We start from the raw sequence: 15,113 nt of genomic DNA, 5'->3' as shown, positions 1-15,113 counted from the left end.
AAACTCTATGGAAATTAAACTTCCAGTAGAGAAAATGATGCTCTGGCATTATAGGCTTGGCCATATTGGTGAGATAGGCTTAAAACCCTTGAAGAATAAAAACCTGGTAGATGGGCTGATAGACTGTAATCTTGAATTTGATTTTTGCGAACATTGCATATATGGAAAACAAAACTGTGTTTCATTTTATTCAAGTTCTTAAAAATCTTCTGGTGTATTGGACTATGTCCACTCTGATGTTTTTGGTCCTGTGGATGTTCCTTCTTTGTCTAAGTCAAGGTATCGTGCATCATTTGTCGATGATTACTCAAGAAGGGCATTTGTTTATTTTTAGAAAAGTAAATCAGAAGTGTTCAATCGATTTAAAGAGTTTAAAATCTTGGAAAATCAGATTGGGAGAAGAATAAAATGATTAAGAACTGAAAAATGGTAGTGAGTATTGCAATGCATATTTTGACAAATATTGTGTAGACCATGGAATTAAAAGGCATAAGATTGTGCCTTATACTCCACAACAAAATGGAGTTGTTGAAAGGTTGCATCGGTCTTTGATGGAGAAAGCAAGGAGCATGTTAAGTAGTGTTAGTTTGGAACAAAAGTTCTTGGTTGAGGCAGTTGCTACAACGTGTTACCTGCTGAATCATTCTCCTAATTTAGTATTGGTTGACAAGATGCCTATGGAAGCATGGTCAGGTAAAAATACCTCTTCAATACATCTTCGTTTCTTTGGTTGTAAGGCATACACTCATGTTCCTGAAGTAAAAAGGTCTAAGTTGGATAACAAAGCTAAAAAATGTATCTTCATTTGCTATGGCATTGGCGTGAAAGGATACAAGCTTTGGAATCTAGTTGCTGAGAAGGTGTTGTACAACATAAATGTTATCTTTCACGAGTTGAAACCTATCTCATTAGATCTATAGTTAGGAATGACAAAAAATAGAAAAGAAGTAGTTGAAACTCCTCTAGCTCCAAAAAAATTGGAACTACAAACTACTTGTGTGCCTAAAAATGAGGAGAGCTCAAGTAGCTTTGAAAGTTCAGAAAAAGAACAAAAACAAGAATCTCCACCTCAGCAGTTGAGGAGGTCCACACGGGAGAGGAGACAACTAGATAGGTATGCTTTCTCAATGTTGGATGTAAATTGTTCCTATGCTTTGCTTACTGATACAGATGAGCCTAGGACTGTGAAAGAGGCTATCAACATGTATGATTCAGATTCTTGGTTGGAAGCCATGAATGATCAAATATCATCATTGAAGAAGAATGGGACCTGGGATCTATTGCCCTTGCCTAAAGGTGGAAATCTTGTGGGCTGTAAGTAGGTATTTAAAAAGAAATATGGTCCAGATGGTAGTATTAAAAAGTAGAAGGCGAGACTGGTTGAAAAGGGGTATTCTCAAATGAAGGGTATTGATTATGGAGAAATCTTCTCTCTTGTACATCCATTATATTTCTTTTTTCACTTGCAATAGTATTTGATTTTGAAGTTGAGCAGATGGATGTGAAGACAACTTTTCTTCATGGTGATCTTGAAGAAGAAATTTATATGTCCTAGCTAGAGCACTTTGTGGAGAAAGGTAAAGAACATCTAGTATGTAAACTTCAAAAGCCTCTTTATGGTTTGAAACAGTCTCCTAGGATGTGGTATTAGAAATATGATACATATGTTTTATCTTTGGGATTTGTGAGGTCTAAATCTGATCATTGTGTTTATTGTAAAGCTGAAGGTGATCGAATACTTATTATTGCTCTGTATGTAGACGATATGTTGTTTATTGACAACGATAAGGGTATGATATCAGTTTTAAAACCTCATTTGTCTTTGAAGTTTGAAATGAAAGCTTTTGGGGCAGTGAAATACATTATGAGAATGGAAATCAAAAGGGACAAATCTAGTAGAAAGCTTTGGCTTAGCCAGAGTAAATATATTACTAATGTCCTTGATAAATTTAATATGTTCGATTGCAAGCAACAAGTTGTTCCATTTATGCAAGGAGTGGAATTATCTATGAATGCCATTCCAAAATATTCATATGAGATTGATGAGATGAAGAAGGTACCTTATGCAATTGGTGTTGGCAGCCTTATGTACGCAATGGTCTATACCAGACCAGACATTGCCCAAGCAATGGGAGTACTTAGTAGATTTATGGTAAATCTAGGTAAGTCGCATTGGGATGATGTGAAGAGAGTTTTTTAGATATTTGAGGGGAACTTCAGACTTTGCTTTGTGTTATCATGGTAAACCAGTTGATTCACAAAAACTCTTAGTATTCATGGGTATGTGGATTTTGTTTGGGCAGGGGACATTGATAGGAGAAGGTCCACCAACGGGTATATATTCATGTTGAATGGTGGCACTATCAGTTGGATGAGCAAGTGGCAAGCTGTAGTCTCTTTGTCCACTACAGAGGCAGAGTACATGGCAGAAACTTGTGCCTATCAAGAGGTCTTTTAGATTAAGGGGGATGTGTTCGGATGCCAATTTTAATATAGATAAAATTATAATCTGTTGTGACAGTCAGAGTGCAATTTATTTAGCAAAAAATCCCACTTTCCATGCCAGGACAAAACACATTGATGTACAATATCACTTTGTTTGTGACATGGTGGAATATGGAAAGGTGAATATGAACAAGGTAGACACTTTAGAAAATGTTGCAGATGCATTGACAAAACCTGTGAGCACAGCTAAGTTCAAATGGTGTGCAGATTCAATGGGTCTTAACACCCATGGTTCTCAATGACATCTAAAAGCGATTGGTAGTTCAATGAATTCCTCATCAAGTGGGAGTTTGTTGGATTTTGTGCCTCAAATTCACTTGACTTTTTCACTTTGTTATGGTTGGAGAGAGTCAGGTTGATGATGACCATGTTGGTGCGATTTGGTTGGTCGATAAGAGTCACGCTGATGATGATCATGTTGGTGCAACTTGGTTGGTCGATAGGAGTTAGTCCGATGAAGATCATGTTGGTATGTCTTGACGGATCAAAGAGTGTTAGGCTGATGCAAGGAGTCAGGTTGATGGAGATCATGTTGGTGTAACTTGGCTAATCAAAGTGTGCTATGTCAATGCAAGGGGTCAGGGTGATGGTTTCTTATCGGTCTAAGTTCGTGGGATTTATGCCGATCAGTGTTTGGATGCCATGGGTGCTCAAATGAGTGCGATCAAAAGTTTGCCTCATGGAAGGTTTAAGGAGTTGATATTTTGTATTTGAATGTCTAACAACTCATGATCCAGATGAATGTGGGATAATGTAATACCATGGATAGTTGGGCTCCCCAACGGTTAAACAGATAGTTGATCCCATGAACACATAACGGATGGGATCCCTCACAGTTGAACAGACGGTTGATCCCATGAACACAATGTGGTCAACAGTTGAACAAAATGTGTATTGTGATACTATAGGAATGTGTGTGGTCGTTATTCTGTAGATTGAATGACTATATTGTTCTATCCTGTGAGTATGATCTAAATTTATGAGAACGAATACCTGAGAAGGAAGAATCAAGAACTTTATTGTAACTATTGTTGACTGTGAATAAAGTGATCTTTCTTTGGTGGTGGGTTTTTCTCCCATAAGAGTTTTCCCACGCAAATCTGGTGTCTCTTCTCTGTTATAAGTGTGTGTTTATTCTATTAATCCATTAGTGCACGTCTTGATGATTTATGATTTGAATTTAAAGACACATTTTCTTAATTCCCCTCTGAATTAATGTTAGGAGAGCGATTTTCGTACTGAGCTTTCCTTACACCTATCACTTTCTGGCCAGGAACTACTTTTTGACCAACAAGCTATTTATGTCATCTTTTTAACAAATAACGTTATCCTCCAAGGTGGCATCATTTACCTCTTCAGTTATTGTGTTGACTGTGTACCAAATCCAATAATAAAGGATGCATTTTCTAGCTAATGATAGAGGGAAACCAAAAAATTCTTATTATTGTTTAGTGTTATAACAAATCCGTTTTAATTTATAGCCAGTTGTTTGATGAAACTGCAATCTTTTGTCATTATTTGTAATAAGCTTATTTGGGTTTGAGGTAGTTTTGGCTACATGCCAAAACAAATATTTTATTCCTCTATGTAATTGTTAAGGGTTGCATGTTAAATAAGCAACAAAAGACAGTTTATTGTATATAGATTTTCACATATTCTTTCTAGAAAATAAAAATAGTAGTTTGTTGATTACTCTCGCGTAGAAGAAAGCTCTCATTTCATCACTTGGATAGCTAAAGAGGCAGGGTGTGTTAGTCCCAACCGGTGCCGAGAGGGGAGGGGTGAATCAACACTTTACCGGTTTTACTCAATTAAAACTTTTAACTCAAGTTTTTACTAACTTAACATTCATCAATATAAATAACCACAGAGTAGAATAAGCATGCATGAAAATATACACAGTGACACCAAGATTTATCTCGTGGAAACCCAAATGGGAGAAAACCACGGTGTGAGTAGGAACTCACAAAATTTGTGCTCTTCTGGAGTACACCCGGTGAGGAGCCATCCCTGTTAGGAGATTACAAAGACACTGTTAGGTGCCACCCGGTTAAGGGATTCTATCTAAGGCTTGTTAGTTCCTTTACCCTGTTAAAGGTAGCCTTGTCAAAGGTCTTAAGATCATCAATTAAGATGACACCTTGTTAGGGGATTTTTACAATGGGACTTGTTAGAGTCCACCCTAATATGGGATTTTGGTTGCAATTGTTAGAAAGCAACATAAGGATGATCTGTTGGAGTAGCTATCGATAGCTTGATTAGATCACACTGTAAAAACAAACTCTATCACCATCGGTTGTATCTTCTCTACACACCACCAGTTTCCTGCTTATACATTCAGCTTTGCCCTCTATCAGTTCTCTATCCTTCAGCTTTGTACTTATGCAAGTCCTTTGGCCTTTAGCCCTGTACTATGCTTTGCTCCCCCTATATTCACACTTTCTCACCACTCTCTTCGCATGAGCAACAACCTCATCAAAATGAATTAAGTGAATTTAATACCATTTGGATCTGTCGCCAACTTTTCCCTCCAAAACATTCTATTCAAAATTATGTTACCACGCCATAAATCACTCTCCAAAAATCATTCCAGGAATCTCTGCCAAAACAATTGTTTGTGCCGATAAGTCCACCGGTTGATTGGAGAAGACTGTCGATTTATTTGGATGTTAATTGAATGTTACCAGTTTGTCGGTTATAGACTCTACCGATGTACCGATCAAAATATACTTACCAATTACCTTATGTATACCGATGTGCCAGTCTACTCTCTGCTTGTCGGTTGACCTCTTTTGTGTTGGTCTACTCGCTGCTTCTCGGTTGTCCTCTTGTGTGCCGGTCTACTCACTGCTTAGCCCGTCTACACATTGCTTAGTCAGTTAACCACTGTATAACGGTCAACTTATTGCCGATAAACTATGAGGACTTGGGAAATGATGTTGCTAACAATGACAACCATATCATTCACCGGTCATGCAAAATGCACCAAAATGCCAAAAAACTCCCCCTTTGGAATTGGTGGCAAATATTACAAAACACTACAAAACTGTGCCGGTTTTGGCCCCTGTTTCTGATCCCTGTAGCTCATACTGTACAAGACTCCAAAATTCCCCCTTTTGCCATCAATGGCAAAGACTATACAAAAGGAGTTCTTTTGTTTAAAGTAAAGCAAAAAGATCCTTGAAATTGTCTTTAGCTACTTTCAAGGAGGATTCCCATGAAGATTTTACCTGTTTCATGGTGGTGAAGTGGCCATGCATCATTGCAATGAAAACCTCCATATCATCAATTGTTTTGTAGTCAGGTTCATTTATGAGGCGATCGACTTCTTTAATGTTCATTTGCATAAAGTCAATAATTGGTGCCAGGTAGCACTGTAACTCTAACAAACTAAGACTTTGTTTGTCCTCTTCTTCTTTCAACCTTTTGATTTCCTGATCGAGTTATTTGACCTTGCCAGTGAAAGTTGATGCTGAACTGGTGAGAGGATCAAAGGAACTTATCAGATCTTGAATTTCTTTTTGAGTCTGATTTCTTTTGTCTTCAAGATCTCTGATGAAATCCATAAAACTTGAAGATTTAACCAGTAAATGACCAACTTCCTGAAGTATATTTCCAACTTCTTCTGTTAGGGTAGAGAGGGCAACTTTTCCAACCGATATTTGTTCCCTTAAATTATCTCCTCTCTTTGATTCATATTGCCTTACTACAACCTTCTCTAGATCAATTGCCTCTGAACTGATTGTTGTAACAAGAGTATTTAATTGATCAATGATGTGGGCAGTATTATCAACAACAATGACCAGGAATTAGGTCAGAAAGAATTATTTTGACAGAATTGAGAATTCTTGCCTTCTTTTTCCTTGCTCTTATCTTAGCCTTTTCAGCTTGCATTTTCAGTTTTTCTAAAACCTTCATCAACTGCTTGGGAGTCATTTTATTTATATCAATGACCGAGTCTGCCTCTTCTTCCTCCTTTGTTTCATCTTCCTTTTCTACAATCTCAACTTCTGAACTAGTTGCTATGATGATTCTTACCTTCTTCTTCTCACTTTCATTTTCTAAATATAACTTCCTCTTTATTGAAGGAGTATTCATCATTGCTTTCTTATCCCCTGCTTTATTCTCTTCCTCTTTTCCTTCCTCTGCAATCTTCTCTTCCTCTTTTCCTTCCTCTGCAATCTTCTCTTCCTCTTTTCCTTCCTCTATTTTCTTCTCTTCCTCTTTTCCTTCTTTAGAGAGAAAAGGATTTGGTGTCAATAAGGTTATGTGAGGTGTATCCTCATAAGGAATCTCTTCAACAATCACTTCATCTTGACTAGGAAGCTTAGTTTTATCAGCTTCCTTCACTAGTGAAGTGTGAACCGGTTATTCAACATCCTTTGTCAAATTGGGAATGTCTGACACAACTTTTCCTATGATGTCCTCAACTATGAAAGTATCAAAGTCTCCAGTTGTCTTTTTCCTTAGCTTTCCCTTTGTCAAGGGCAGCTGCACCTAGGTCTTGTTTTGTTCCCTTTTCTATTTCGTCTTCAACTTCCTTTTGCTGATCTATAATTTTCTTCCACAAGGCAACACCTTCAGCGTGCACTGCTCCAATTTCACCTACTACCACTCTCCCAATTCTATTCCTTATTTTGAAAAGTTGAATGCATGCTTCAGCCACTAGTGAAGCTTGATCAAGGTCAAATTTATGTTGCACTTCCATGAGTCCTTTTATTCTGAGTTCCTTTTCAGTAGCTAGAGTTGTTTTCCATCTCCCTTCAATTTGATCTTGCAAATCTGATGGGATTATGCCATATAATTCACTAGGAGTCCTACAAAACTTGTGCAAGTTCTAGATCAGGGCTTCTTCAATTTTCCTTTTGTCTTCTTCATTATTGAGGGAATGTGTTCTCCCAACACCAGACAAACCTCTAAACTCTTTGATCCCATGGACCAATTCATCAATTGTTGGAGCTTTGTTTCTTCCACTCCTTCTAACCTCTTTAATTTTCACATATGATTGGGTGCTAGTGATATCACCCTCTTTCTCATTCTTTTTGAGCTTTGAATCAACCTTTCCATCAATCTTCTTCTTTATGGAATATGTCACTCCTACCGGTCTATCTTTACTTGGGGATGATACACGAGTACCCGAATCCTTATCTTTTGTATATGTTGTAGGCTTGGTTGTTGCAGTCCCCTTGGTTTTGTCTTTGACACTTTCTTCTTCTCTCCTGTTAATTATTCATCTTTATTTGGTTTGATCCCTGTTTTCTCACTAGCACCAGTGGAGGTAGTGACACCGGATGCTTCACCTCCATATTTCTTGTCAAGTGTATCAATCATTCTTCTCACTTTTCTTTTCATAATTGGCACCTGAAGTTCTTGTTTTATTTTGGAGCTTTCCTCCTCACAGGTTCCAAATCTCTTTGCCTTCGAGTTTACCAGTTTGGATAGTAGCATATTGACATGAATTTTAATAATATTTGTTGCAACCTCATAGCCCATAGGTGGAAACCAAAAGGTTATGGGTTGAACTGCTTGAATGATACAACAATCTATGTCTATGAGAAACAAATGTTGTCTTTGTATTTCTGTACTATTCCGGTTGGAATTCTTTCCCTCTTGTGCATCCTAATTTGGAATTCCTTAAAGTATCCCCACATTTTTTCACCAAACTTATCTCCTAGATCCCTAGACATTTCACCTATCTGAACCATGATAGGTTTCTCTTCAGACCATACTACATAACCCTTATCGGGGAAAAAGTTTTGCACATAGAAAAATATACATACTAGAAGTGAGCCATCTTTGAAAGATTGTTTCTTGTCCTTCTTAATTCTTTTCACGTTCACCATAAATTAACTTTTAATCATCTCATAAATATCATAGGTTGCATTCTCCTTGATAATTCGATAGCCAACATGTATGGCACCGCTTGACACACTATTCATCCAACTTGATTGATAAACCCTATAACCCAGCACTGCAGAGGCAAATATTACTTCATCATCCTCAATATGTTTGATTGTCATTTCTCTACTATCACATCGAGATTTGGTTAACCAGATGACTTCAAATAATGAAATTGTTCTTAGGGTTAATGCTTCACCAGTTGCACTAAACCCTGTCACTCTTCTAATCACCTCCTTTGTAATCTTGATCAATGCTTGAGCTTTCAGCCACAAAAATTGATCATGAACCCTGCTCAATACATACCTAATCCAATCATCATGAAACTGATAAGTAAAATCAACAACATTAGCCAAACCCTTGGTCTTTAGAGAGGAATTTTGCCTTCAATTGATCATTAACACAAAACCCTTTAAACTCTTTTCAAATGAACTTGTCTCCAAGTTCTTTGAGCTTGCAATGAATGTAGGAGAGAATGTCTTCTACCAACAATACACCAAAGGGCACAAATGATAAAGCACCGGTCATGTCAATCTCACGGGCTTTCATCGGATGCGACTTGAACTTGGGTTGGGGTTCTTTGATAGCTTCAACCAACACAAGTATTGATATCTGCGCTGCCATGATTTCCTTCAAACAAGCTTTTCTCATATGAAGTTGAATACCTTCTCCTTAGAAATACCAAACACCACTACCGCTCTGCTTGAACTTTTCAAATAAATATTACATGGCAAGATTCCAATTGCCTTTGATCGCACAAGAACTCAAGAGATTTCACAAGAAAATAGGATAGATGAAAATGTGTTGACATTTCCTTATTTATCCTTTGAGATTTATCAGTGTTATAATACAAAGGTTAGTTTTGAAACTTACAACTTAAAGTACACCGATTTGACTTTACCGGTTGTTTGTTACCGATACCGATACACAAACAACCGACTCACAAGACATTCTTCAACCAAGAACTTTTAGACTAGCTTTTATGCATCACAACTATGCATATAGACACATCCTTATATTTGTTAAGGGGATTCAAAAGTAAACTTACCATATGTGCTCCCCTTGGGCATCAGTATGCCTAGTTAGAAGAAGAATTGTCATCACCGATGGATGATGACTTGGTTTCAAAATGACCTTCACCTTCTTTTCCTTCTTCCTTCTTGATCCATGTTTTTTTCATTTCATTTCTTACTTCTTCAATTGTCTTCTTTCCTTTTAGGTCATTTTTCTCTTTCTTCTTGCTAAACCGGTTCTTGTCTTCAGACCGGTTGTAGGATTGATTCTTTCACTCTCTAGCTAAGTGACCAATCTTATGGCAGTTGAAACACGCCATACCATTTGTCCTCCATGGCCCTGAATTATTTCTCTGGCCCATTCTCATTATGCAATTTTCTGCAACATGACCAAAATTACCACACATGGAACAGGTGGCATTAAACTGATTACTCCTTTTGTTAGTGTTAGAGTATTCAGGTATTTACTTGATTAATTAAACATTCTTTGTTTAATTATTTAAGTTCCCTTTATCTCTTTTACACTTAAGCTAACTTTAGGTACATATAATTAATTATTTCAATTAATTATTATGTGCAAACCTAGGTTTTCTTGACCTATTAAAGGTTGAGTTCTTTCTTTTCTTTGTAATTATCTTTTTACAATACATTTCTGGTGAATTGGAGCTCTCTTTTTTGGAGAATATTTTTCCTGTGTTTTGTTCGTTCTTCAGATTTTGCTTCACTGCTTCTCCTTGCAACAGGTTATTTGGCTTGCAGAAGATCTTCAGGCTACTGTGGGGTTGTATTTCTCAACTCCTATATGGTATCAGAGCATTTTTTTCTCAGATCCAGGCCGTACGACCTTGGCACGTAGATTGAGAAAAGAATTTAAAAAAAAAAAAAAAAATTTGCCTTTTTACGGCATGCAGGCCGAAATTTCCTAAAATAAAAAATCTTTCAAAAAAAGTGAAAAAAAAGGGGGGGAAAAAAAATTTTTGGAAATTTTTTTTTTGGGGTTTGGGGGTACCGCAGGGTACCGGACTGACAGGCATGTTAGACCTGTCAATCCAGCCTCTGCGGCCCCCGCCAGCGGCCCCTCCGACCCCCACCGACTGCCCTTTCCGGCCCCCGCAACAGGTTCTTCCCGGCGTTCTTTTCCGGCCCCCACCGCTCCTTGCTGGCCCCCGGCTCGCCGGCCTTCGGCTTCCTTCGCTAACCGCTCCGCTCGTCGATCGTCGCCCGCGGATCCTAGTCCCCGCGCATCGCCCAGCTTGGCCCCGCCGCTCCACCTGGCTCAACTGCTGCCACCCAGCTTGGACCGTCGCCTGCAGCCCACCACCTGTTCCCATTCGCAGGGTACCGGACTGACAGGCATGTCAGACCTGTCAGTCCGGCCTCTACGGCCCCCGCTGGCGGCGCCTCCGGCCCCCACCGGCTGCCCTTTCCGACCCCCGTAGCAGGTTCTTCCCAGTGTTCTTTTCCGGCCCCCGTGGCTCCTTGCTGGCCCCTAGTGGCCCCCAGCTCCCCAACCTTCGGCTTCCTCCGACCGTCGCCCGCAAATCTCGATCCCCGCGCGCCACCCACCCTGGCCCCGCCGCTCCGCCTGGCTCCACTGCCGCCGCCCAGCTTGGACCACCACCTAGCCCACCACCTGCAACCCACCTCCTGTCCCCCTGCCTCCGGCTCCCTGCGACCGCCGCCGCCCAGCCCGCCGCCGACCATGCGGCCTCCGCCCTGGCCCCCGCCGCTTAGCCTGCGGCCCTCCACTAGCTCCCCGCTCAGCTCCCCGGGCCCCTCTTTTTTTTTCTTCGGCCAGCCACCGATCCGCCACCCGGTCACCACCCTGCCACCCAGCCGCCACCGGAGCACCGCTCCCTAGCCACCGAACCACCCACAGGTCACCAGACCCCTTTTTTGGCTTTTTCAGGGGGGGTTTGGTTTTTTAGCCCTATCTTGGGCATACGAAGTCATTTTTTTGAAAACGAATAGGCGTCGAAAAGCTGGTTTCAAGGCCAACCTCATGGTGTTGATAATTTTTTCCAATTTTTCTTTTTGACTATGTTTTTTTATAGTCAAAGTGAGGTCTCTTTTTTGCACTTCGGGAGACGTAGAATGAGCATCCGAACTCCGTTTTAAAAAAAAATCATATTTTTGGAAAGCTTGTGCTGTGTACTTTCCAAAAAATAAGTTTTTTTTTTCCAGATTCTGCTCCATGCATATTTTATTCATTTTTTTTCTTTTTAGCACTCTTGTGGATATCATGGTTGTTTCAGGTCCTGGGATCTCTTTTCTGAGTAGGGTGTCTCTGTTTTGCTTCTCATTTCTCTTTCCAGTCTTCTTATCATTGTAGCTTGTAATTATGCAAATGCACCGAGATAAAGTGCCATCATGCATTGTTTACTTGGAATCTTGCATATTTGTGTCTTGTTGTACATGCACTGTTGATCAAGTGCCATGAGGGGGTTGATGTTTGGCTGTTGTTTTCCATCTTCCTTTGTCAAGTGAGTGTTCCTTCCACGACATTCGCCTCATGATGATGTGTCTCAACACCTTTGATGTTCTCGGTTCTTCGTCATGCAGTTGTTTTTGGCTGTCCTTTTCAGTGTTCTTGTCCCTCTCCCACTTCCGCATTATGGGGAGGTTTATCCTGTTGGTTCTAATGCTTCCGTGGTTTGATTGATCAGCTTTTCAGGCTTTGGTTTCTCATGCCATCTGTATCTTCGATTTCAGTTGTTTTGCCTTGTTTGCCTCCTGATTCGAGTAGTGTCATTTGAGGGCACTCATGTAGATTACAGTCTTCTCTACCTGGTCATGTTCTAGTTCAGTGGATGTTCTTCAGATCAGCAGTTATTCTTCGACAGAGTTTGCAGGGTCTTCATGCTTCAGTGATATTCTTTTCCATCTCTTTTTAGAGTAGAGTTTTGTTCCCACGTGGTTTTCTCTATTTCTCCGTTTCATAGAGATTTCATTGTATTTGGGTACTTGATCAGGCCTTGTTGCCGGGACCCATCTTTATTGCTTTTAGTAGCTGTTCTAGGTTTTAGCTTCTCCCTGAGTCTAGCTTAAGCTGGGGTGTTAGAGTATCCAGGTATTTACTTGATTAATTAAACATTCTTTGTTTAATTATTTAAGTTCCCTTTATCTCTTTTACACTTAAGCTAACTTTAGGTACATATAATTAATTATTTTAATTAATTATTATGTGCAAACCTAGGTTTTCCCTTTTTAGGGTTTCTTGACCTATTAAAGGTTGAGTTCTTTCTTTTCTTTGTAATTATCTTTTTACAATACATTTTTGGTGAATTGGAGCTCTCTTTTTTGGAGAATATATTTCCTGTGTTTTGTTTGTTCTTCAGATTTTGCTTCATTGCTTCTCCTTGTAACAGGTTATTCGGCTTGCAGAAGATCTTCAGGCTACTGTGGGGTTGTATTTCTCAACTCCTATAGTTAGGACTAACCGGTTTGAACGGTGATCTTGATACATTTGACTTGAACCTACATTCTTCAGATTTGTGTCCAAACTTATTGCATGTGAAGCAATGTCCATTAAATCTTTTTCTATTTGACATACTGCTAGATTCAGATCTACACTCATAAGCAGTGTGGCCATACTTATGATAATTATGGCAGTAAGCATCAAAGGTGAAAATCTTCTTTTGACTAACCGGTTTATTTTTACAATCATTAGTCTTATGACCTGATTTACCACAATGATTACAAGAGGATTTGGAAAACTTCATACCTTTCACTTCTGAATGGTTCCTTTTGTCATCCTTCATCCTTTTGGATTTAGATGATTCTCCAGTTTCCATAGGACCTGAACTAGGGTAACCAAGACTGATTGTTTCCTTTGTTCTTCTCCGAGCCTTCAACTGTTTATTTACCTTCTCAAAGCTTTCATTGAATTTCCTCAACTTCTCATTTCTCTCATTTTTTCAGTTTTCAACTCACTCTTGAGTTGTTCAATCTCTTTCATCATCTTCTCCTTTTCTTATGTGTTTTCATGCAAATGCTTATGTATATATTCATTCTCCTTAGTGAGAATTCAGATTTCTTCATCTTTCTCAATCATGATTGCATCATTTTCTCTTAGGGCATCTTTAGCAAGTCTCTTGGCTCTTTCAACTTTTGACAAATCTTCTTCTGTCTCCCTCTTTCTTTCATCAACACTTCTGCTGGCTTCCAGTATCTCAGTCATTCTAAGGGCCTAACCTTCATGTTCTCTTTTGAGATGCATGACTTCTTCGGTCAACTTCTTGTTCTTTTCCATAAGTTCTGAGACTGCTTCTTCACCTTTCTTCAGATCCACTCTATTCAGAGAGTTGATCTATGATCTCCTGACTCTCATTTAGCTATTGAGCTAATTCCTTCCTTTTTGCAAGAGATTTTCTTAGTCTCTCTTTTAGCTGAGCAATAATTTCATTTGCTTCATCAATCTACTTCTGATACCGATATTCTTCCATGATCTTTATCCTCAAGTTGTCAAGCTTCAATCCAGAGGAATATGGCTCTGATACCAATTGTTAATCCCAACCGGTGCTGAGAGGGGAGGGGTGAATCAACACTTTACCAGTTTTACTCAATTAAAACTTTTAACTCAAGTTTTTACTAACTTAACATTCATCAGTATAAATAACCACAATAATAGAATAAGCATGCATGAAAATATACATATTGACACCAAGATTTATCTCATGGAAACCCAAATGGGAGAAAACCACGGTGTGAGTAGGAACTCACAAAATTTGTACTCTTCTGGAGTACACCCAGTGAGGAGCCATCCCTATTAGGAGATTACAAAGACACTGTTAGGTGCCACCCGGTTAAGGGATTTTATCTAAGGTCTATTAGTGCCTTTACCTTGTTAAAGGTAGCCTTGTCAAAGGTCTTAAGATCATCAATTAAGATGACACCCTGTTAGGGGATTTTTACAATGGGACCTGTTAGAGTCCACCCTAATATGGGATTTTGGTTGCAATTGTTAGAAAGAAACAAAAGGATGATCTACTGGGGTAGCTACTGATAGCTTGATCAGATCACACTGTAAAAGCAAACTCTATCGCCACCGGTTGTATCTTCTTTGCACACCACCGGTTTCTTGCTTATACATTCAACTTTGCCCTTTGTCGGTTCTCTATCCTTCGGCTCTATACTTATGTCGATCCTCTGGCCTTCGACTTTGTACCATGCTTTTCTCCCCCTGTATTCACACTTTCTCACCACTCTCTCCACATGAGCAACAACCTCATCAAAATAAATTAAGTGAATTTAATACCCTTTGGATATGTCGCCAACTTTTCCCTCCAAAACATTCTATTCAAAATTTTGTTACCTCACCATAAATCACTCTCCAGAAATCATTCCAGGAATCTCTGCCAAAATAGTCGTTCATGTCGATAAGTCCGTCGGTTGACTGGAGAAGACTGCAAATTTATCTGGATGTTAACTAAACATTACCAATTTGTCAGTTACAGAGTCTACTAATGTACCAATCAAAATCTACTTATCGATTACCTTTTGTATATTGATGTGTCAGTCTACTCTCTGCTTGTCGGTTGACCTCTTTTGTGCTGGTCTACTTGCTACTTGTCGGTCGTCCTCTTGTGTGTTGGTCTACTCACTGCTTAGCCTGTCTACACATTGCTTAGCCAGTTAACCACTATATACCGGTCAACTTATTGCCAATAAATTGTGAGGACTTGGGAAATGATGTTG

At 39.3% G+C, this 15,113-nt stretch overlaps 1 protein-coding gene across 1 annotated transcript; it reads right to left on the bottom strand.

Annotated features, from left to right (window-relative positions):
* Positions 1-10,646: 10,646 nt before the first annotated feature.
* Positions 10,647-14,790, bottom strand: LOC131070132 (glycine-rich cell wall structural protein 1.8-like). The gene is made up of 2 exons (XM_058005668.2): positions 14,731-14,790; positions 10,647-11,273 (listed from the first exon to the last, which is right to left on the bottom strand). Exons 1-2 carry the CDS (start codon positions 14,788-14,790, stop codon positions 10,647-10,649), a joined length of 687 nt encoding a protein of 228 aa, XP_057861651.2.
* Positions 14,791-15,113: the final 323 nt, after the last annotated feature.

The sequence above is a fragment of the Cryptomeria japonica genome, chromosome 6 (assembly GCF_030272615.1).
Source record: "Cryptomeria japonica chromosome 6, Sugi_1.0, whole genome shotgun sequence".
NCBI classification, from domain to species: domain Eukaryota; kingdom Viridiplantae; phylum Streptophyta; class Pinopsida; order Cupressales; family Cupressaceae; genus Cryptomeria; species Cryptomeria japonica.
Note: the sequence above shows the minus strand (reverse complement) of the source record. Positions and strands in the feature narration are given on the sequence as shown.